General features: G+C 38.5%; 1 protein-coding gene across 7 annotated transcripts; it reads right to left on the reverse strand.

Annotated features, from left to right (window-relative positions):
* SUV39H2 (suppressor of variegation 3-9 homolog 2) lies at positions 1 to 24,517 on the reverse strand. Of its 7 annotated transcripts, XR_005989435.1 has the most exons (7): positions 23,939 to 24,517; positions 21,597 to 21,742; positions 8,011 to 8,682; positions 6,033 to 6,179; positions 4,518 to 4,647; positions 559 to 3,752; positions 1 to 216 (listed from the first exon to the last, which is right to left on the reverse strand). XR_005989435.1 is itself a non-coding variant. In XM_041766535.1 (6 exons), the coding sequence occupies exons 1-6, from the start codon at positions 24,381 to 24,383 to the stop codon at positions 3,646 to 3,648; spliced, it is 1,233 nt and encodes a 410-aa protein (XP_041622469.1). In that variant the 5' UTR covers positions 24,384 to 24,517; the 3' UTR covers positions 460 to 3,645. The 7 variants fall into 7 exon arrangements, 6 of the variants coding, with proteins under 6 accessions (XP_041622469.1, XP_041622468.1, XP_041622471.1 ...); XM_041766535.1 differs by lacking the exon at positions 1 to 216 and having other exon boundaries at positions 460 to 3,752; positions 24,353 to 24,517; XM_041766534.1 differs by lacking the exon at positions 1 to 216 and having other exon boundaries at positions 460 to 3,752.
* Between the last annotated feature and the right edge of the window lie 835 nt (positions 24,518 to 25,352).

Consider the following 25,352-nt stretch of genomic DNA (forward strand, 5'->3'; position numbering starts at 1 on the left):
GAGATTTTACTTTTTATTTACAGCTCTAAAAATTAGTTACACTTAATTATTAGAAATCATGTAATCAGGGCAGCCCCGGTGGCGCAGCGGTTTGGCGCCGCCTGCAGCCCAGGGCATGATCTTGGAGATCCTGGATCGAGTCCCACGTCAGGCTCTCTGCATGGAGCCTGCTTCTCCCTCTGCCTTGTCTCTGCTACTCTCTCTCTCTCTGCATCTCTATGAATGAATAAATAAATAAAATCTTAAAAAAAAAAAATCACGTAATCAAATGTAACTATATATTCACTGACACTGAAGACCTCACCTTTAACAGCCTAGCTTATAACCCAAAACATGCCTGTAAACATTCTGAATTTTTTTAGCACTTTATAATCACACTATCAATTTAATATTACATACTGCCATGTTCTCATTGTTCTATAGGTGAATCTGGCATAATAAATGCCAGCTGAATGAATATAAGGGCTAGGAGCACTAGAACAAACTTAAGAAAAAAAAAAAACAACTTGTAGCCATCACTGAAGATTACAGTACAGAAGAACTGTAGCAAATACTTACATATGGTGCTTACTCTATGATGATGATTCATTCTTTTACACACTGGATATCAACTCCATTAATTCTCACCACCACCCTTTGAGGTAGAGAAATTATTCTCCCCATTCACAAATGAGGCTAAGGCACAGAGAGGTTAGTTCACACAGCCGGGAGGGGGTGAAGCCAGGAATGAAAATGCTGGCAACTCAAGCTCCAGAGTCCATGCTCTTTGCCACCATGCAATAATGACTCTCAAAAAGAGCACAGGAGGAAGCAGGATTAATTATAGTGACTACTTGATTTTTACTTTAAGAACTGTAAAGTATAAAAGAAAAAGTGAAAAAAGTTTCAAAATGCCAAGATTCAGCACAGACACACCTCAGATGCTAGCCACATTTGCCTTAGGAATCCAAGAGTTACATGTTTGTTGAAACTAAAAGTATAAAACTGAGTGCATTATAGTCAGGTGTTACTGGCCCCAAGCTGGGTGATCTATGGGTGTGTTAATCTTATCTACCCAGTCTAGACCCTTTCCTTTGCTGTGCTATATAGGGCCAAGAGCACCAGACTCAGGCTTAGGGGAAGCACAAGAGCACATATAAAGAGCCTAAGACTTGCTCAAAGAATGGAAGCTTTATGTTAAATTTCCTGGTGACTAATAATGCTCAAAAAATTTTACAAGTATCTATCCATATCCATTTTATGCTATGTAAAATTCTACTCTAATATTTAAATGGATCAACCATGACTGATAAACTTCTTAAAAGGCAAATAACATTTAAGGGAATAGTATAAAAACCTCTGGTTAATTTCAAAAGAAGTAGGCAGGAATACACTGGTGTTTTTGGCCCTTTTGTAGCCTTGCTGGAAAAGACAGTAAAATATTCAGAAACAAAGCTAACCTACAATAAATAGAAAATCAAATGCCAAACTAAATTTATTTGGCTAAAGAAAAGTGAACTGTAAGAAAAATAAGTGCAGTCTAGATTTTGCACATAGAGGGAAAAGACCCTGAGATTACCAATTGTGTATCGCGATCCTTATATAGATACTGAAAACAACGGTATTAGTAAAACTCAGACTGGATTAATTTACAGTTTAAACTTGATCTAAATATTACCCTTGAATTTTGGCTATACTTATACTGAAGGAACAAATTCTGACAACTTAAGAAACTAAAGCAGCTAAATGTTGACAAAATAGTTAAAAGCTTCTAACAGTTTCATGTAGAGGGTTTCTAGTTTACTAAGTCCAACTTTTTAATAAAGTAAGGGTAACAGGTCATTAAAATCTCAAAGATTAATTAAATTTCTAGTAATAAAGACAAAATGAAACAAATTTACTGAAAATAGCCATTTTCCCTTTGCCCTCCTGTTTTACATTTTTTTTAAACCACAAGTAGACAAGATTAACTGGATAGTACAACTGACTTTTTAAGAAGAATATTAAAATTATATCTTTAAACCTGTTGAAGAATTATAATTCAAAGTAAGCTTGGCCATTGGAGCATTATAAATCTGTGATGTTCTCACCACCGACACCATGTGACTAATTTCTCATAAAAAAACAACTAAGAAATGGCACTAAAAAAAAATTTTTCCTTGACACCTTCTGCAGATTTTGGTTAATACACTGAGACTCCAAACATGTAAAAAATTTACCGTATATTATAAAAGAGCAAAATCATGTGGTAGCTATAAAAATATAATGCATAAAGAAACACAGCTTCTCCCAAAAAAGAGGTTAAGAATTTAGAAGATATTGGAAGTGCTGCATTTGAGGTCCATTCAATTTTACCCACTCATTTTAGGGTCATTAAAGCATCAGGGCAATGAACTTGGGTATAATTTAATTAGGAATACTGAAAGCCAGATTTACTTGCTGCGTTTACCTTCATTCTGGACACCATGATTACAAATCCCACAATCACAGAAATGAAAACACATTTTTTCCTGATTGATGTTTTACTATGCAGGAAAACAAAACAAAAACCAAACAAGGAATATATTCCATTTCAGTCTTCATGGTTCAAGTAAAAAAAGTTCTCATAACTCAGGTACACACTTTGGCCAACCCAAGTTTTAGCTTTATCATATTTTAAAAATTCATGTATAAAAAATAAGTATCAGTTCAAAATATAGATTATTTTAAGAGACTGCAGAAAATATAAAAATAATTAAGTTTGGTGGAAATGTTAAAACTGCCTGAAATTCAGAAGATGTATCATATCAAACATTATTGTTAGGTACAACTGCACTCAGGGCTATCTTGTTTTACTATTTATGTTTAGACCAGAAGTACTCAACGTGGATCTCTTAATTTACGTTACTAAGAGGGGCCCTTAAAGTGCTCCATTTCCTCTGCCTGGCACTCCCCAAAACTCTCCTGGTCCCACTGCCCCCATCCTTCAAAGCAGCATAATGGGCAGCCATTCTAGAATTTTTGAGTTTTTGGAAATTATTCCTTTAAGGGATTAAAAATCTTTAAGAATTACTGGTTCAGATATACATGCCTCATAACAGTCTAGATTGTTTCAAAATGAAATCAAACTGTATTTAAATTTTTATATTTAATTTAGACCTTAAATTTATCATTAAAATCCAGTATCTTGATGAAAGTAGGAAAATAGTATCAGTATCACCTGTTTGTCTCAAATACAAGTACAGTGAGTAATAATGGGAATGACAACATCACAGAAATAGCACTTGTATATATTTGCCCAAATTGAATTAACTCTCTAAATTCAAGGTGTATGGCAGGTTGAATATTTGATCTTAGTGACTTACGCTACTAGTTTGCTTAAACACTGAAGGAGGCATTTTTCTCTACTCACAGTCTTTTTATGTATGCATATGCTCATCTATAAATAGTTTTCCCTTCATGTTTAGTATCTAATCACTAAATATGTATATCTCAAATTAGTCTATGTGACCCTGTGTTCTTCTCTTCAGAAGCATCAGTAATACATTTGGCCAACAGTTTGAAACATGAACTGTAATTAACATAGCATATAATCTTGACAATCTGAAAAGAGTCCCAAATACTTTTTTGAAATGTTAACATTAGAAAAAAACAAAACTACAATTGTCAGCTCTATTTCCTGAAAATTCAGTTGAGGTAACCTCTGCAAGTCACAGCTCCACACTTGCACACAGTTCTGACCCTCTTTTTGGCTGGGCTGTGGTCAACAGAATCTGAAGATATATCTCCAGAACCTGATCACATAGAAAAAGAAATACAGAAGAAAGAGTTAAGACAATTCAGAAGGAAGTTCAAATTTTCTATCAGTTTTAAGTAAATGTGAATATTCAGAGACAAATCATTATGAATTATCTTTTGAAAGGATGGTGTGAGCTAGTAAGAGATAAACACATATGCTATTAGCCCATATTAATAAGACTAGCTTGGAAATGATGGAACTTACTAGGAAAAATCCAATACATAATCACTCAATTTCACACTTTACTAAAGGCCTTAAAGCTAGGCTAAATAGCAACAAGCTGTACTTAACACTTAGAAAAAAACAGTCACAATGAAGCAAATAAAAGTACCATTAAAAAAAAAAAAGCCAAATCCGAGTAGGATTGGACTAAGTTAATGTATGATTTAAATCAGATTTTCAGCCTTTTGAATATACATCTCTTGGTAAATATTCAGGAATGTATGCCTTACAATTTTAAAATACAAGTAATACTGAGAAAAGATGTATAATAAGCTTTCGTAATGGGAATTATGAAAAAAGCAGGTGGCAATGTGGTATAGAGAAAAGAACATTACTCAGCTCAAGGTCATGCAGACCTGGATTCTAGTTTTACCTCTGTGAGATTAGTTTATGACCTTGAGTAAAATGACAAATTTAGCCTCATTTTTTTTCTCCTTTTTAATATCTGCTTGGTTCAGATCTTTTGGTTCAGGTTTTTTTGATTAGATTCTTTGTACCGAAACAACTGAACACCAATCAAACTACTTGAAAACCATACCTTTCATTTGATAATCAAAAGTGAGCTCTTCTCCAGCATTTATAGTTCTTGTGGAAAATAATGCTATTCGGGGAAGACGGGTATCAAGGTTGTCAATGAAAACATTGAACACCTGAAGATTTGGGTCACACTAAAAAGGAACATTAGAACCCATTTAAGTAAAAAAGACATGAACCTTCTCTTTTACATGCCATATAAAATACTTAATTTCCCAGACTTGTATTTTTTAAAGTTCTATTAGGAATTACATTGTTTATTGTTTAGAGGTCTTTGAGGCATGCAAATTAAAAAATACTGTTTTCACTTACAGAAAATCTTAAACACAACACTAGCAAAAATGATAAATCCACATATATTCACCCTGCAGCTACAACAATTACTAACATTTTTACCAATCCTGTTTCATTTAGTCTCAACCTTTTAACTTTTCTGTCATGATAACATTATCATTTAGCCTGTATGTAGTTCAGTAAGGCATAAAGAAATAGAATAAGTCAGCACTATACAACTCAGATTCCATACTGTATGGGGTTTTATTGCTTTAACTTCTGTTTGGAACTAATATTTTAAGAATTCTACATTAAGTTCTGGACAATGCAGGAAGAAACATCTAGTGAATCATACTAAGAAATCAAAATAAGTGTTTACTTGTCCTTGAATAGACTATTTCCAGAGTATCTCAAATTTACCATTAAGAAAAAAAATTAAAGCAAAATAAGTAAAATTTATCTGCTGGCACTTAGTAGGTACCCAGTAACTATTCACCTCTTATTTTTAGAAATAGTTTATAGAATTTAAAATTCTACAGTTAAGGTTCTAGCTGTAGTCTAAGATCTTTTCAAACATGAATTAAAAATACTAACTTGTAATTTAGAAAAATGGCCCTAAAAACTTATTCTACAAATTCTTAAATTTTATAAACAGCTTAACATGTTTACATTTTAAGAAAATACAGCTATCTTTAGTTGCAATCCTAAAATTCAGCTGTTAACTTCTGTAAGAAACTTCTACAGTTGCATGTGATTCTTCACCTTTCCACCTCTTAATTCCTCCACTCACTTCTTCCTCCATATGAAGATAAAACCTTACAAAGTTTTGAAAAGATTAGATGAAATACATAAAATCTCTTGCAAAATGCCTGGTATTTGGTAGTCACCTCAATGAATTTTCCAAATACAGCAATAATACCACAACCTAACTGAAGAGTTCTTTGTATTAAAATGCTTTGGAGGGACGCCTGGGTGCTCAGCGGTTGAGCATCTTGCCTTCCGCTCAGGGCATGATCCCAGAGTTCCAGGATCGAATCCCAAATCGGGCTCCCTGCATGGAGCCTGCTTTTTCCTCTGTCTGTGTCACTGCCCCCACCCCCATCTCTCATGAATAAACAAAATTAAAAAAAAAAATGCTTTGGAATTATTAAAAGGGTAAGTAACTTAAATACTCCTCAACTATGGACAAATCGTTAAAAACAGTACTAAGTTGATTAGTCCTGTCTATTCTTTAAGTATCACTTACACTGTGATTAACAAAATGAGAGACATTTCCGTATCGGGCTGCATCCACTGTGAATTCATCAGATTCATAATCCAGATCAAAGAGATATGTGATTCCCTTGTTGTCATATAACTGTCCCCGTCTTTCAGCTTCTTCGCTTGTGATTACCTAAAAAGAAGAAACTATAGTATATTATATAGCTATTGTTGAATTGAACACTCACCTATAAATCTATTATTAATTTATTAATGCCTTAACAACAAAGGTTTAGAAAGTAAGAAATTGAGGTGTCTTTAAAACAAATATTCAGGGGTGCCTGGATGGTTCAGATGGTTGGGCATCCGCGTTTGGCTCAAGTCATGATCTCTAGATCCTGGGATAGAGCCCCATGTTGGGCTCCCAGCTCAGGTGGGAGTCTGCTTCTCCCTCTGCCTCTCCTCCTGCTTGTGCGCGCTCTCTCTCTTGCTCTCAAATGAGTAAATAAAAAAATGTTAAAAAAAAATAAAACAAATATTTACACAAACTACTCTACAAGAGCTGAATGGAAAGATGTGGGAAACTAAGGGCAGAAATGACTGCAAAAGAGTCAAGGCTGTTTAGACAGGCATTGGGACAACCCACAATTAACAAATTAAGACAGTATTACTTTCATTCTTATTTATTCAGATGTTCAAAAAGCTACCCAAGTATAGCTTTCTGTAGGATATAATGGAATATAAAGGGATAAATTTACAAGTAAAGATAGTCTTAAAAACCTTATTTTTCCTGTAATTAATCTGTGCAGTTATAAATGGAAATTTGTTACAAATACAGAATTTGCAGCCAACTGTATGGGAAGTAGTTTTGTAAAGTAGGCTCTTTTCATGTAATTCTGTAGCTCAAAACTCTCATGTACAGTTCTGTTCTAAGAACATAGCTTTACCAGATGCCTGAGTTAAACCAAAAACATCTAAAGTGATTGTCGGTGTCAACCAGATTTACAAATCTGATTATACAAGATCTAGTATCCCTAAGAGAGATTTACAATAATCTGCCCTTGTCTAAATACTGAAGGCTTGAAACACTTCCAATCTCAGAATTCTAGATGAATACAGATAATTATATGTGACCTAATTCCACATAACTTTAAAATGTCAGATGTGACAACCTGAGATACATAGTCACACTTTTATTTTCCAGTCAGCGTAATCCTTCACTCAGTTTGAGGAAGTGTAGCATAGGGGAAAAGTGCACTCATTTTGGAGCCTTGGTTTTGAATCCTGGCTCCTCTTCACTTCAATGTGACCTTGTGCAAGTTGAATTCTCTGTGCCTGTTTCCTCATCTATAGTAATGGAGATAATACTACCCCAGAGTTATTGAGATGATTAAGGAGTTAAAACAAAAGGTACTTAGAATAGTATGTGGTACATGCTAAATACTACTTTTTCATATATTCAAATTATATGTATAAAAATAAATTAGCTCAGTCTTTGGTAACTTAGAGAATAGTCTCTGAGCTACAAAGAATTTGGATTTTCTTGTGGATGCAATAAATGCTCTTAGGTATATTTTACATTTGTTCGGAAAACATTTGTCTACAGTATCTCTCATGTTGATACAATACTGAATTTGGCCAACTACACACTTAACCATATTTAGTCAAATGGATGGATTATAATCTAAACGTTTTTAAAGTTAGCATGTGTGTAGATCTGATTTTTTTCTTAGGACTTTTGTGTAAAATAGTTGCCATATTTTACAATTTCAATGACTATGTGTGGGTTTTTTTGTTTTTGTTTTTTTTGGAATGGGTGCTTTTGAAAGAGGACTGTTTATCATTATATCTATTTTTGTTCACATACAAGTCTGTATTTCTAATTATGCCAGTGAACCCTTCTCTCAAACCCAAAATTTTTACACACTTGCAAATAGTAATATAAAATTGTACCAATATTTGTTACTAAGGTAAAAAAGAAAAAAGCATAAACCTCCCACACCCATTATTTAAGTTGAACATACCTCTCCAACATATTCCATGACAAAACTCATTCTTTTAATCTTCACAAGGGTTTTTACACCCCAGCCACAGCCATTACTAGTTCGAAAGATGCAAAGTGAATACTGGGTGCCTTTTTGTACAATCCTATTAGGACAATCGGGTCCACATTGACACCTCGAGTTGCATTCATAAATGGGGGTACCAGGTGGGATTTTAATTTGCTGGTTTTTATTATAAGCCAAAAGAACTCCAGCTTCAGCAGGACAACATTTCTCAAAGAAGCAATCTGTACATGAACAACCAAAGGTAGCTTCATTGACTAAGCTGATTCCAGGAGCTGGTTTGTATTCATTAATATAGTAGAAGTCTGAAGGTGGGCCCTCTAAGTCAACAGTATTTTCAACAAAAATCATTCCTTTATGATTCTTTCTTCTGTTGAGTTCATCTTGCCATCTCTGCAGAGCTATCCTCTGTTTAGCCTTCTTTACAATGTATTCAGCAATGGCAGGTTTCAGAGCTTTGTTATTGTCTTTTAGAGATATTGCTTTGCCTTTCTTTACCTGAGATAAATAATTATGCTTGTCATTAGAGAACTGCTGAAGTAGTAATGGGCACTTGAGATTTTGCAAAGGTTCCCAAGTATTTGTAGAATCTGGCCATCCTTTCCATTTTACAAGATAATATTCCATATCCTTAAAATATAAAAGAAAATTGCAATCAGATTATGACAGTCCTAATTACTTAAAGTAATATCTTGAAGGGTAAGGTAGCCATTATCATTCTCCTTAATAAAGTTCAGAATACACTGAGTCAGAGGTTTTCTTTATACTACATAAAATATATACAGAATTTAGTTTAGTATGTTTGAACACAGGTAAAGAATTGCACCTCGGAGATAAGAGTACTGAAATTCAATGGTATTTATCTTGATCATGGAAACAGGTAGTCTCAAAACTAACAATTTATGACCTACATTAGTACTTGACATGACCAGCACAGATGTAGGCATCCTCTAAGTAGGGAATTTTAATATTTTACATTGGATATAAGGCAAGTTCTACTTCTCAATATCATGGGGCACACAGCCCTTAGATGTTCTAGAAACACAATGTTCAATACAAACATTCCTAGCTGCCATGTAGCTACTGAGCATCTGAAATCTGGCTAGTCCAAATTGAGATGTGCTTTAAGTACAATATACATTGAGTTCAAACAATAAACAAAAAAATAACATAGTTAACATTTGAAAAATACTGATTACTGAAATATTTTGCTTTTATTGGATGAAATCTTTTTTTTTTTTTTTAATTTAAAATCATCTCTATGAGCAATGTGGGGCTCAAACTCACAATCCCAAGACTAAGAGTCACACACTCTACCGACTAAGCCAGCCAGGTGCCCCTGATTAAAAATATTACTGAAAGCAATCTCACTGGTTTCATTTCACTTGTTTAATGTGATTACTAGAAAATTTAAAATTACATCTATGTAGCTTATATTGTTTCTATTGGACATAACTATTCCAGAGAATTCTTACTTTAGACTCACGCATGAATGGATTAGGTAGCAGCTACCAAAGAGCAAACATTTTGATTTATCCCTTTGACTGCTGTTGTGGCCACCATGGTAACTAGAATTTTGCCTTCCTACCCCAATGAGTCAATGAGGTTCTCCTCCCTTAAAATAAGGGAATTCCATGTTAAGTAAGTTTCTCTTTAAAAACGTAGTCAAGTGTGTAATAAAATAAAAAAATTCTAAAGCCCTTCAATTTTTTCTTTGTCCTCTGGAATAACATATATCCACATTCTAAAATATAAAAGTGATTAAACTGTATTCTACAGTTTTTAGTTATTTTAAATCAGATATAGATTAAAACCTTAACTGGGATACATTTGCTTTTCCCTAAAATTTTTAACAAAGTTTTTATTATAAAGTAAGGATGAGCATCACACTTGTTTTACTATTCGTAATTTATTAATGCCAAATAACCTGGAAGACTTAGGAAATGTTGCTGAGGCACAAATTAGGGGGAGGTACCCTGAGGCAGCTTTGCTGAAGTCACTTAGCCAGTAAGTTTTATTTTCTCTCCACCGATGAATCTCAATGTTTCAGTATAGTCTACTCAAAGCAATACTGCTTGTGAATTAAAAGAACTATTCTTTATCAAAAACAGTCAAAATATGCATTACCTATTCAAAAATATGGTTAAATTAAGGTGTGAAGATATGCACAAAAATTGTACTTTTGTGGAAATACATATTGTGATTTCAGTGGAAAAAAAGGAAAAGCTTAGTCATATATTTAAGTGTTAAACTGGCTGACTAAAGTAACACAGATTTCTTCCTCCTGTCAGGTTACAATTTAGGATTTACATTAGTAGATATCTGGCTCAACAATAATGTGATCCACGTGGCAGTATCTAACATATCTAGTCTACTTCTTAACTAAGGAAGTTTTTAATTTTTCTGACTTGGGAATAAAGCAATTCAACTCTAGTCCTCTTTTTTTCTACAACAGTTTTTCCTATCATAACCCTGGATTATGCCAAAAGTTGTCAGCAAATAATGAAAGAAACAATAACACTGGCTTCAAATCAACTGATTAAGCTAAATTATCATTCAGCAGAACTAGTAACACCATGCCTCTGAAGTCAGCTTCCAAAGTAACATGTATTGTTTAGTTATGAGCCAGCTGCATTATTAGTGACTAAATTTTGTATGTTAATCCCATTGGTATCTACTTAATTTATGGCTAGTAAAGATGTTTATAAAACATGAGTGCCTTTGGGGATCCCTGGGTGGCGCAGAGGTTTGGCGCCTGCCTTTGGCCCAGGGCGTGATCCTGGAGACCCGGGATCGAATCCCACATCGGGCTCCTGGTGCATGGAGCCTGCTTCTCCCTCTCCCTCTCCCTCTGCCTATGTCTCTGCCCCTCTCTCTCTCTCTCTCTCTCTCTCTCTCTCTGTGACTATCATAAATAAATAAAAATTAAAAAAATAAAAAAATAAAAAAATAAAACATGAGTGCCTTTGGCAAAATAGTATCGAAATACTAGTAATATCTCTACTTGATAGACTTATTTTAGTAAATGTATTTTACTTTTAAATCCAAAACTATTCCCATTTTGAAAAGTTGATAATTTTACACAGAAAAATTAGTTTGGCTTAACAGACTTAGTTAATTCAATATGCTAAAAATCTCAAATAAAAGCCCAAAAGTTCCTAAGCCTCATAGATGTCAGTATCTTCTGATATGCAATCAACTCTTGATTACCCATAGAAATGGAGTATGATTGTAAAAATAATCCATCAATCACTCCTGTATAATTTAGAATGCATCATAAGATTTTTTTCTTAAAGACATTTTCCCCCACTATGCATGGCTTAGGTTAAAATTCATTCAAATATTTTAGTATTTAAAATAAGTACATGAAAGTTCAGCCACTAGGGGGTGTGAAGAGATATAAGGTAGGGCTAACCTTTAGGAGTTAAAAAAAAAAATCTCACTGGGAAAAGAGGCAATAATATGTACAGTAAGCAGCAATGCAAGGTGGCACAATTTTAAATGGCAAAACAAGACAATAAATACCTAGAATATAAAGAGGGAAATTAATATAGTCAGAAAGGAGTACAGAGAAAGCAGAACAAACTAAACTGTGAGAAGCCGATAGGGTTTGTTGGGTAGGGAACAAACAGGGCAGGCAGGATGAAAAACACCAGCAAAAGCTTGGAGCTAAGATTTGTATGAAGTATCCAGAAAACAGTGAAGAGATGGATCTGGCTAGCTATAAAGTTCAGAATATTGAAGCAAGAAATTCAACTGTAATGGCAAGGCAAGAGCAAATTTCAGCTTTGAACGCTCAACAGAGGCATTTGAACTTTTTTGTAGGCCAATGGTTTTTACAATTCTTAGAAACCACGGTGTTTCTGCGGGAAGCTTCATTACATACACATACATTTAATTCCACCTTGTTCATTAGGAACAATTTACCAGTCTTCTAATTGCCAAGCCAACGACTCTTCTTCAGTCCTCCTGATACTTCACTTAGGCTTTGATACCACCTTTTTCTCTTCACTATTGTTCCTTTTCTGCCTTCTTTGGTGAGACTACTTACTGCATCGCTGCCCATCACTTAATGCAGATACTCGGGGCTCTGTTCTTGCCCCTTTTCACACCAAATGTTTATCCCTTTTGAGAATCTAAAGAAAACTATGGACCTTCCCCTAACAAAAGTCACATATGTCGTATTTTGGATAATGGAGACTGTTTGGATTCCAGAAGTTAATTCTTGCTCTCTGGGCAATCTTATCACTCTAGTGGTGTTAACATATGCTAATGACTTCCAAAACTTCATCCCTATATAACTTCAATTCCCCACCCCATATATCCAATAGCTTACTGGATGTCCAATAGGTTCTTAAATCCACCTATCTCCATGGAACTTCCTAAATGGATTTTTGTTTCCCATGGTAATCTTACCATCTACCCAGTCACAGAGTCACAAACTAGGAGCTCAATCTAGATTCTTCTCAACCCATCAGGTTTCTTCAGATACTTGTTCCTGTCCATCTCTATTACCATAGCCCTAGTTACTTCAGGCCTTCAATTCTTCCTGGGATTATTACATTAACCTCCTAACTGGTTTCCCTGCCTCTAGTCTGACAATACTCCACTTTACCTTTACTAAAGTTTTCTTATAAAAATAAGAAATCCACAATACCAATCATTCTATTACTTTCTTGCTTAAAAATTTTAATGGCTCCCCCATAACCTAAAGAATGAAGTTCAAACTTCCTATTACAAAAAGATCATTCTTGGGACACCTGGGTGGCTCAGTGGTTGAGCGTCTGCCTTTGGCTCAGGGCCTAATCCCGGATTCCCAGGATGGACTTGTCCCACATCGGACCCCTTGCATGGAGCCTGCTTCTCCTCCCTCTGCCTGTGTCTGGCCTCTCGTTCTGTGTCTCTCATGAATAAATACATAAAAGCTAAAAAAAAAAAAAAAAAAAAAAAAAAAAAAAACATAAAAGCTTTAAAAAATAATAAAAAGAAAAAAAAAATAATAAAAAGATCATTCTTGATTGTCATTCTTGATGTCTCTCTGGCACAGTCTTCCATTATGGCCCCATTCATACACCACCCTCTAGCAATACTGAACTGTGGCTGCTAGTACTTGAACATGCCAGGCCTTTTCACTCCTTTCTGCTTTGTTCACAAAGTTCTAATTACAATGACCTCTTCCATTTCCATAATGAACTTATTTTGGTCTCATCTTTTATTTGTGAAAAAAAGCTACTCATCTTTATAAGTCAGCTCAACTGTCACCTACCCTGTGAAGTCTTTCTTGCCTCTCTTATCCAAGGAGAGCTGATCACTGCCAACCCCTTGTGTTCCCACTTCCAAACTTAACCAGAGACAGAGGGGGATGAAATCTTATTCTTCATAGCCCCCAAACCAAGCACAATGGCCTACTTTATCTTTGGCTTTGACTACATGTTTCTGAATGCCAAAACAAAAAACAGGACTATCAACATGCATGCAATATATAAAAAGAAAAATCACAAATAATAGTAACTTTATGGATCTTTAAAAGAAACACAAGCTGTTAAATTTAATCTGGATAGTAATTCATGTTTTTTTTCAATATTTGTTCTGTCATCTGCTGTCTACAGCCACTAAGTGGTAGCAAGCACAAAAACTTAAAGAAATATATATAGTTAATTTTTCCTCCAAGTTTTAAAAACATATTTAGTACTGGTGGTAAAACAGCCTGCATTTAATTATGAAAACACTAGTGTCTGTGGAAGGTCACTGGATTTTCAGGCCAGTAACTTACCAAGTAGCAATTCTCAGACCTGGGCTAGTGGTCCAAGATAGACACAACTGAGCAACATGACCCTGGAAAAGCCCTTTCTTGGAGTTCTGTTTTCTTCATCTCTTAAATACCAGATTTTAGTCAAGTGATTTCCATGTTACCCCAGTTCTTAACAAATCATTCTAAGTGCAATCAGTCTTTTAGGAATAGTAATCTACTGTTTGATGTGGATGATTCTATCAGACGTGCCATGCACTGCAGTGGCAGTTCTAGAGACACAGAACTACCTGGAAACTTTATGAAGCCAAACTGTGGTAAGATTTCTTTCTTAATATTTGCTTACTAAGGGAGAAGCCTTACCATGTGCATGGGGGGTTCTGGTTCTTTTCAGTTTTGTCACAAGTTTTCCTGTATGAAAGTTCAACATGACAAGAACATGGTGCAGAAGAATCCTACAGCACTGACACTATTACAGTTTGTTCAAATGGACTTGAACGTGAACTCAAGACAGTAAGAGCCTTGTTGTTCTTCCAGTGAGCATTTGTTCCACTTCCCACGCTGGCTGTTTCAGAACTCTCCCACTTTGTTCAAGGGCACTATCCCGCTACCTCCCCCATTGTTTTCAGTAGCACTAGACCTCTGTTCCTAATATAGAGAGAAAACAGAAGCTTCCTTAATTTTTACCCTTCCATGAACATATAACTAGAGAAAAAGTGGAGCAGATACAAGAGATGTACTTCCTCCATCAATTGTCCCACCTCTCCTATCTCTCAGGTTCTCCCTATTTGTTCTCACTGGCATTTAAACCTCCTTCATTTTTTAAACGCAAAATCAGACCAAACCTTCAAGATATAAATGCTGGACTATGTAAGGAATTTCAAAAAGATATGATAAATTACTAAAAGTTGAGAGATGGGAGACTAAGGTCACGGCGGGGGTGGGGTAAGATTTCTTTTCAGTATAAGAACATTCAAGTTTTCTAACCTTCAATTTTTAAAATAACAGGCATATACTACCTATTCAGATTTGTTAATAAAGTATAAAATTATAAACGCCCTTTAAACCTACATAGCCATTTCTCCCTTTCTTCAAACATAGAATTCTTCAAAGCATTGTCCACACTACTTGACTCTACCTTCTAATTTGTTCAGTTTATTCTACTTTGGCTTCTTCTTCTGAGAACAGCAAGTGTCTGGATGCACAGACACTGCTCTAAGAGCATCAATGACCCTTCCACTGTTCAATCCAATGGGTCCTTTCTGGTTCTTCTCTGATCTATTGGCCTCTTCTTTATTTTGCTGACATTATTTCTCCCTCAGGCTTCATGACTCATTTTTCCAGAGTTTCATCCCACCTTTGGCCAGTTTGTCTGTTTCTTTGATAGTTCTTTGAGTGAGAACTCCCTACCCCATTTCCCATACCACTCAGCAGTCCTTGTTCTCTTCTTACATTTCTTTTGCTTGAATTACTGCAATACCCTTTACCACTTTCGAACCATTCATGGCACAATAGCCAGAATACCATCTTCAAGACATTCACCTCATTATGTCACTCCTCTGCTCAAAACTACTAGGTGTTTCCCTACTGCCCTTAAGTCCAAATTCTTTTCCTGTACTGTAGGGAACTGTACTTTCTGGTCCTCTACATCTTTCTAGCCTCCTTTCAATCCCTCTTGCTATGTTCCACTCACATTTTCTATTCCTTGAAGAAGTCAGGCTCTCTTCTGCCTCAGGACCCTTCCCTACTTCTCTTCCCATCCTTTAGGACTGAGTTGAAACACCATTTCTCACAAACGGCTGCCTAGTTTCTCCAGAAGTTACATCGTTCTGTTACATTAGTCCTTACCTAAACTGTAAGGTTTTCTACCCTCACTGAAGGATCCACTCTATGTATCAGTGGACAGAATGACCTCTGTGTCATTCAATGCTGAGATCCCTAGTGTTTAGGATATAATCCTAGAGATGGGAGATGGCAATAAAAAGCTGCTGAGTTCATTAAGGGGTGACCGTATTCACTCCCAGAACTTTGTTATATTTTCTATGTTTCCAGTTCTCACTCTTGACTTAGAGCCACATTCTCAACTATCTCTCCTGGTCATCTTACAGTTAAATGTTCTCAACCTTCTGCAAACCCAACCCGGTCCTCCTATCCTAATCCTCCTATATTGCTGAATCTTGGGGAGCAGTATTATCTTTACTGCTACAAGTCAGAAACCCATGTTTTCAAAGATGTGGATCCCTCCCCAATCCCAACCACTAAACCATATACTTGTACATTTAATAACCATGATAATTAAAAAAAAAAAATCACCTATTTCTTTTCACCTCCTTTGCTACTTTAGTTTAAGCACTATCATTTCTTGCCCAGATTACTGCAACAGTCTTTCAGAATGTTTAAATTGTGTATCACTCCCCTCCCCGTCAATCCACCTTCCTCACTGCAGAAAGAAAATTCTGAACTAAATATCTGATTGTATCATTTTCTGAAACCTTTTAAATGATCCCCTTTTGCTGTAGAATGATGTGGAAGTTTCTTCATTCCTCCCTCATTCTTTCCCACTCCCATATTCTAGCACTCCATTCTCTTAAAACCATGAGTTACAGTGTACCTGTCTTTTTCAGGCCTCAGTGGGACCTCCCCTCTTCTGAACAGCTTTCTGTGACGTAGCCCAGTGCACCTCCCACAGATATATAATCAAGTCTGCCAGTGCACTTATTATACTATACTACAATGAATGGTTTATCTGTCAATCTTTCCAGCAGGCTGATTAATCTTTATTTTTCCCAGAGCCTAACACAGTACCTGACACACAGAAGAAATTCATATGTTCACTGAGTGAGACTAGAGAAACATGACACGGGAGCTATTAGTCAACAGATTGCTGCTGTAATCTAAGTATGAAGCTAAAAAGGTCTAGTCTACTGGTGACTGTGTGAGGATTAGAAAAAATCACTGATGCAAAAGCCAATTAAATTAATTAACCACTAACTAAATACCCATTATGTACTTGATAGAGACTACAGTAATACATAGTCCTGGCCCTAAATGGTTGACAATTTAGCAGAGGAGGTATGAAACCAAGCTATAAAAGATGTCAAAGTTCTAGAATAACAAAAACAGTGCTTTTTAAGTCCTGACTATAAATTAATTTTAGGGACATGGGGGAGGGAAGAAGGCTCAAAAATAGTGGTAGCCTTTCAGCTAACTTTCCAGACCAAAGAGAATTCTGTCAAGGAGAGAAGGGAAACAACAGTATTCCAAAGAGGGAACTGGATGAGAACAGCAAAAGGGCACAGAGGTGCATAATATGTTTAAGGAATTAGAATATAAGCTTTATCTGTATTTAAACTATGTTCTCAATGCTTAGAAGACTGCCCAGCTCATAGCAGGTGCTCATTAAATCTTAGCTAAATGAAAGAATTTACAAGTATTTCCGTGTGCATAAAAAATAGGATATGTGACCAGTGATAAAGCTGGGAAGGTAGTTGGTTCCCAGATAATAAAGAACCTCAGCACAAAGGATCTCAGCTTAGATTGGTAGACAAGCCATTGAGAGGTCTACAGCAAGGCCCTAATGCAACCAGAAGTGTGTTTTAGAAACTTCTATTGTGGCTTTGAAGAATATGGTATTGAAACAGTCTCTTATGAGCTAAGTGGAGGGGTACACACGAGAAAAGAACACAGATCTTTATATGATCTTTATCCTGCCCTAAACATGAGAGGGCAGAGAGAGAAAAGATAGAGATACGCTGGAATAATACTGGGCTATAGATTAAATAACCTGCACTGGAAATAAGAAAGGAGGGATACAAGTGGTATATTGAGGATCTAAGTGTGCAAGTAGGGGTGCTTATTCCAAAACAAGAAACCAAAAGGATTGATGAGAAGGACCAAGGGGAAACCAAGGAGCAAAAGCTATCTAAAACCTAACTACAATACTCAGAATCCTGCATAAGAATAATGGTAGCTCCTTCAATGTAAGCACAGATCCCGAGGTAACTAACTCTGTGAGAGTACAGCAAGAATGAACAGGAAAACACAAATAGAGACAGAGATAATATAATCTGACAACCTATTAGAGGATAGGTAGGAAGGAAGAATTAAAAATGTATGAACTTGGGATGCCTGGGTGGCTCAGTGGTTGAGCGTCTACCTTTGGCTCAGGGTGTGATCCCCGTCTAGGGATCGAGTCCTACATCAGGCTCCCTGTGAGGAACCTGCTTCTCCCTCTGCCTATGTCTCTGCCTCTCTCTCTCTCTCTCTCTCTCTCTCTCTGCGTGTCTCTCATGAGTAAATAAAATCTTAAAAAAAAAAAAATGTATGAACTTACAAGGTTAGGTATCTGGAGGTATTATGGTTAGCTTAGATAGGGAACACCAGACCAGGAAGCAGATGTGAGGGAGGAAAGCAGGTACAGTTTTGAATATGGTGAATTTGGGAACCTGTAGTGTTCAGTTCAAAATGAATCCATAAAGAGATCAATGCCTCACAAAGACTTGGCAGTCATGAGTCAAACAGACAGAAGTAGAAACCACTGGGAAAGAGGTCATCTACAGAGCCACTTTAAATGAGTAGAGGGTCAAGGATAGAGTTGTGAAGGTTACCTACATTTCAGAGGAAGGACAGATAAGAGACAACAAAGGCGATTCAGAAAGAGTAGGAGGAAAGTGGAAAAAGGAAGGGATATAGAGATGAATAACAGTGTCAGAAAACACTTCTACAATATCACAGATCAGTTTCTGTTGTAAGCATTTATCTTTATCAATGCATTTAATGTTAATCATAACCCTATGAGATGGGTACTATGACTATCCTCATTCTATATTTGAATAAATGGGAAGACTGAGAGGCTAAGTAATTTGCTAAAAGTCACTCAACTAATAAAGAGTAGAGACGGAGTATGAACATAGGCACTCTTCATAGACAAGAATATTTCAAAGAAGAGAGAGAGGCCAACAGTGTCAGATATTCCTAAGAAGGGAATGGAAGGGCAGCCTGGGTGGCTCAGCAGTTTAGCACCTGCCTTCAGCCTCGGGCGTGATCCTGGAATCCTGGGATCGAGTCCCACATTGGGCTCCCTGCATGGAGCCTGCTGCTCCTCCCTCTGCCTCTGCCTCTCTCTCTCTCTCTCTCTCTCTAAAGAATAAATAAATAAAATCTTTAAAAAAAAAAAAGAAGAAGAAGAAGGGGATAGAAGTAGGTCACTGATAGGGGCATGGATCATAATAAAGTGGGTTAAAAAGTTTCTCTCCCAGGAGAAAACTTTTACAAATGTAAAATAATACAAATGTATCTCATGAGGGACTATCTAGCAAATATAAAGAACTATTACAATTCAATAATTAAAAAACAATTTAAAAAATGAGCAAAGCCTCAGAATGAACAGTTCTCCAAAGATATACAAAAAGCACATGAAAAGATGCTCAGCATCATTAGCCATCAGAGAAATGCAAATCAAAACCTTAAGGAGGTACTACTCCATAGCCACTAGGACAGTGGTAATCAGAGTCAGGTAGCAACATGTGTTGGTAAGGAGGTAAAAAAACAGAAACACTAGTAACACTGCTAGTGGGAATGTCCCTTTGGAAAAATCTGGCAGTTCCTCCAATGGTTAAACAAAGAGAAATTGTATGACCCAGCAATTCAACTCCTAGGTATACATCCAAACATGTTCACACAAAAACCTCTGATGAACGTTCATAACATTTATAATATCCCCCAAACAGAAAAACCCAAATGTCCAAGTGACAAATAAATTAAGTAAATGTGCTATATCCCTGTAATGGAATAGTTGTCAATAAAAAGGAATGATGCAACACTGACAAACCTTGGAAACACCATGCTAAGTGAAAGAAACCAATCACAAAGAACCACATACATATTATATGGTTCTATTTATGAATCCAAATAGGCAATCTACAGAGACAAAGAGTAGATTAGTGGTTAGCTAGTGCTAGTGGGGGAAGGAGATTGGGGAGGTTTGGGGAGTGATGGCTGGGTGGTGAGGACTTTCTTCCTGGCATAATGAAAACATGCAATCATCACCACAGTCAACTTTAGAATAATTCTGAGAGCATGCTAAGAGCTCTGAATTGTACACTTTAAATTAGTGAACTGTACGGTATATGAATTACATCTTGACAAAGCTGTTTTAAAAACTTAATGGGAATGAAGTAGAAGACCGGAAATGCTTGAGTGGGGAGGCAAGGTCAAAGAAAGACTGGGGAAGCGGTGAGTAGGTTTTACTGCCTGAGACAAGTCAGTGGAAAAAGAAAGCTAAAAAATAAATAAGTAAGTAAATAAATAAAGTACCACAGATTAAACAAAGTCCTACCAGGGATGGACAGGAAGAAAAAGGAAAAACAGTAACAGCAAAGATACAGGTAACTGGTGTAAAGGTTAAGTTGAAAGTTCATACTTGAAGGATCCTATCTGCCACTGAAGAGATCTGTGGCTGAATATGAAGGTGAAGGACAGCGTGAGAAGCCCAGAAAAGTAGTAAGTCGGAAAAATGCTGACAAGAAAGGGAAAAGTAACAGATAAAAACCTCATGTAGAGGGGATCCCTGGGTGGCGCAGCGGTTTGGCGCCTGCCTTTGGCCCAGGGCGCGATCCTGGAGACCCGGGATCGAATCCCACATCGGGCTCCCGGTGCGTGGAGCCCGCTTCTCCCTCTGCCTGTGCCTCTGCCTCTCTCTCTCTCTCTCTGTGACTATCATAAATAAAAAAAAAAAAAAAAAAAAAAATTAAAAAAAAAAATTAAAAAAAAAAAAAAAAAAACCTCATGTAGAACTGAACAGAACGAGACTAGAAATAAGCTTTAATGGTGTCAATACGTGTGATTATAGGATAATATTGGCTAGTTTGGTGAGGCCACAGTTAATAAAGAGATGGCAGATGACTGGGCTGTTTTGTGGTTGAAGGCTGTTGAAGAGTGCAGGTGAAATGCCTGAACATAAAATCCCACTGAGTGAGGAAGGCAGTTATATGAAAAGATGATGGATGTTTCAAAGGAAGAATTGGATTTAATGACTGAATCGATATGGAAGATGAAGGAGGAGGATTCCTAATTCATTTGTCTGGAAGAACTGACAAATAAATGACCAAAAAAGAATTCTTGGAGAGGTCTGGAGAGGCAGCAGGCTACAGAAAGATGAATTACTCAAAAATATATCATAAGGTTTAGAATGGAGAAGGTTCTTAGGAAAACAACCCTGTCATTTTAAAGAGAAATAGGAATCAAGTGAGGCTCAGAGAAGTTACAGGACTTTGATGAAAGCTACAAAGTATCAATCAAAGATTAGAAATGACTCTGAACTCCAGGCCATTCTATTACACCACTGAACCTCACTAATATTGGAGTTTGACATGATGCAGGACATACAAATGGTGATGCTTCCTGAGGAGATCCAATAGCACTAAAACTGGGTTTGAATTTCTAGGTTTATTTCAGGTGATAGTGGGGAAATATGATACAGGAACAAAATGAATGACAGGAGAAGCCAATAGGAGATAAAACATTTGCTCTGGTAATCCACATGGAGATAATCAAGAGTTGGATGTAGAATGATATAAGCACCTTAAAATAATATAAGAACATTTAATGCTTCAAAATCCTCTCAATGTTACTTGGCAATATAGATGATAGGACATATAAATTTATTATGGCTTAGAATTTTTAACATTAAGAAGAACTTTGCTTACTTTTAAGGTTCTTTTTATGTTACAGAAATATGAAATACTGAGTTGAAGTCTGATTAGGTCTCTTTTAAGGAGCTAGATATTTGCCTTACCTTTACTACCTTGTAGTCACACAAGTATTCCACCTCATAATTGTTTAGATTCCTTTTGGTGATTCCAATCGATTTACATGTGAGTTTTTCTTTTCTACATAATTCCTGAAGAGTATCAAGTGAAACTAGGCAAGGCACACACCAAGCTACAATAAGAAAATAGAATTCTTTACTAATGAAGTAGCTACTCAATTAAAACAAAAAGGAAAAACTTAAGACCTCTATATCCCCACCCTTCAACTGGCAAATTTACAGGACTGAAAATTCATATGACAAGAAACCATTTATGTGTCTTCAAGAAAAAATTAAGCATTAAAGAACTATTTTGGTAAATTGGTCTTCTTGGATTTTCTCATGGGTCTCTATCCTACTACACTTAACTAGTATCAATTAATTTCTACTGAGCCACCTGAATGAAAAGTTTCATGTTTGTAAGCTTTCTTAAAATTACATATAGATGCAAAGGTCAACAAAGACAATGTTTTTACCTTTTCCATTATATTCTACATAGAATATAGCTACTGTTTTAATAAAATGTAGAGCTCTAAGACAAACTTATACATCAATTACACACCCTACTTTTCCCATTCTGGAATCCTGCATGAAATTTTAACTCCATTTATTATGTTGCCTATGCTGTACTGTATTGTTAAAGATAAATAAGCCCAGGAGTTATAATAAATAATGGAGAATTTATTTTCATAACTCATTTCCTATCTTGTTTTTAAAGCCAAGATTTACAAAACAAGAGTACTTAATTTACATAATCCACATACCACACTTAAAACCAGACACACTCGTAATTAACCTTACAGGAGCCACTAACTAAATGTGCTGCCAAAGATTTTATTCTCAAAATTCTGGAAACAGTATGCTACCATATGGCATGTAAAATATGTTAACACAAACTGGTGTTTAGCGATATGTAATAAACTTGGTTTTATGGCTAGTGTTATGGTAATAAGCACTCCAGAGAATCAAGGGTCCTCTGCCCCAGCCTTTGCTAGGGTACCCAGCGACAGGACTTTGGGGAGATTTCAATCTTTACGGATTTCAGGTTCCAGTGGGAGGAAAAAAAAAGCGAGGGTGGATGCAGAGTGCAATTAACCAAACAAAATCTATGGGTAAACTCCAGCTTTGCTTGGTAGCTCTCCCAGGTAATTGTGGTAACCTTTTGTTTTGCGGTGATTTCCAAGGAAGAGAGAACACAGCTGCTCTTACCACATCCTTCCCTCACTCTCCCCAACTCTCACAGGGGCTTCATTGTCAGAAACCTTGAGGCACGATTTCCATCACCCCCGCTTCCCACAAAAGATTCATAATGCCAGACCAAGAAAATGAAAGGTATTTTCTCCCACCCACCCCAAAAAATCTTGAGAGACTGCTTACTCTGAAGTGGTGGTTTGGGGATAGGAAAGCGCTAGAACGGAGATGACCACTTCAGTGTCTTCCACTTAAAAACAAAAACTTCAGGATGTTTTGTGTAGAGTGACCCTCCTCATGGCGATCGCGTGCAAGGGAGCTTCCTCTTGGGTATCGACCCAAGGTGTGCATGTCTGTCGTCCCTACCGTTCTGATCTAGTTTATGTAACTTGACGTTCAAGACAACCTTCGACGGAAATGCTATTATTTTTTTTTTTTTTTGAGAAGAAAAGGGGGAAAAAAAAAAAGGAACACAAAAATCCGCAAACCCTTTGGTAACCATTCCAGTGATCTACAGGAATGTAGAAAAATACTTCATTTGCAAGATTAAACATTTCATTACCAATGCAAAAAAAAAAAAAAAAAAAAACCACCTTACGCTAGGTTCACACAAAAGCCCTCGTGGAAGGTAAGTTTGGGGATAATTGAGTTCATAATCTAGGGAGTGGTGCCAGCAAACGCCTTTAAATTCTAGAACGCCTTGAAAATTCCAGTTTTCCCGAGGGTGCGCGCGACGGACACACACACACACACACACACACACACGCGCGCGCGCAACCACCTAATTCTCCGGCGTCCACAGAGATACCACGCGGGGTCCCGGGGGTATGGAAATTACCGTAAGCCAGAGGCTACGTCTCCCAACACCCGCGAACTGGGCTCTATTCTGCGACGGGGAAGCGACCGTCGCTCGCAGAGCGTCCGACCCGGGGAGTGGGCCCGCTTATTTGTTTAGCGTTGGTGCTTCAGCCTCCATCCCGGTCTCCCCTCAGGCCCCGAGGTCTTCCTCGGGGACACACACCACCGGGTACTTCCTGCTTCCCAGTCCAAAAGGCAGCCCGAACACGGCACGTCCCGCCCAAACCTCCACAAAGGAGCAAACCGCGCGCGCCCACAGCCCCCCCACTTCCGGGGATTACCGGGAGCCGCGGCGGCCGCCCGAATACCTCCACACGGCGGCGACCAGGCGCGGAGCGGCCCCGGGCCCAACGGGCAGCGGGGGCTGGGCCACGGAGTCCACGGAGCCCGCGGGATCTCCGCCGAGCGGCAGGCAGCCGACCTCGCGGCAGGGCGCGAGGGCCGTGCCCGGCGGACGCGGGGCGCAGGAGGAAACTGCGGGGAGCGGGCGGGCCGGGCCTCGAGAAGGGTCAGGGGCCGGGGGCCGGGGGACGCCCGCGGGGCGCCTGTGGGGCCCGAGGTATCAGCGGGGCAAGAGGCGGCGTCTCGCCGTGTCGCGCTCTGGCGGGCCTGCGGGTCCCGGCCCCGCTTCCCGGGCCTCGGGAGTTTGCCTGCAGAACGGGGGACAGTGAGGGGAGCCGCTCTCCAGCCCTCACCTCGTCGCGCCTCGGCCCCGACCGCCGCCATCTTAAGGAGCTTGCATTCAAACTGGCGCGGTCACACGGGATAGCTCAGCTGGCCCGACGCCCCGCCCCCGCCTCCGCCCCCGCCCGGCCGGCGCCGGAGTCTGGGGGCTCGGGCTGGGGGGCTGGAACCCGCGACGCGCTCTGACGTCATTGACGTCTGACGTCTCACGTCCCATCCCGACGCGCGGGAGGGCGCGGGAGGGCGCGGGAGGGCGCGGGAGCCGCGAGGCGTAGAGGCGCCGGGAACCCGGGCGCTCCTCTGGGTTAGCGGCGGGCCTCCCTGATTCGCGCGCGCACCGGGCCTTCCCACGCTTTTTCGTTGCTCCACGTCAGCGCTGCTTGTATGTTGTGCAAAATCCGCGACGCAGAGCGGAGCCATGTGGTGCGGCGTAGTTTTACCTCCCCGTTCCTGGGCCTGGGCCTCAGCTACCTGAGCCCAGCTAACCATTGTTTTCCTTCCACGATACGCCCTTAGATCAAAGGTTCTCAAAATGGGCTGCAAGCTGGGATCACGTGGAAAGCTTTGGCGTTGTGGTCCCGCTCCCTGAGATGCATTTCATTGGTAAGGGGCGTGACCTGAGCGTTGGAATTTTTTAGGAGCTCCCCCAGGTGATTGCAGTGCGCGGCCGTTTGAGACCACCAGTCTCCATCGGTGCTGCTCGCGCTTGAATGGCTATGGGAATCATCTGGGGCATCTCGTTACAGTAAATGCAGATTCAAATTAGGTAGGTCTGTGCTGGGACCTGAGGTTCTGCCTGGTTTTTTTTGTTTTGTTTTGTTTTTTTTAAGATTTATTTATTCATGAGAGAGGGAGAGGGAGAAGCAGGCTCCTTGCGGGGAGACTGACGCGGGACTGGATCACCAGGACCTGGGATGATGCCCTGAGCCGGAGGCAGACGCTCAACCACTGAGCCACCCAGGTGCCCAGGTTCCCCACCTGATGCTTCTGGGCGGCGTCGAGGGGAAGGGT

This window comes from Vulpes lagopus, chromosome 8, assembly GCF_018345385.1.
Source record: "Vulpes lagopus strain Blue_001 chromosome 8, ASM1834538v1, whole genome shotgun sequence".
Classification (NCBI taxonomy): Eukaryota; Metazoa; Chordata; class Mammalia; order Carnivora; family Canidae; genus Vulpes; species Vulpes lagopus.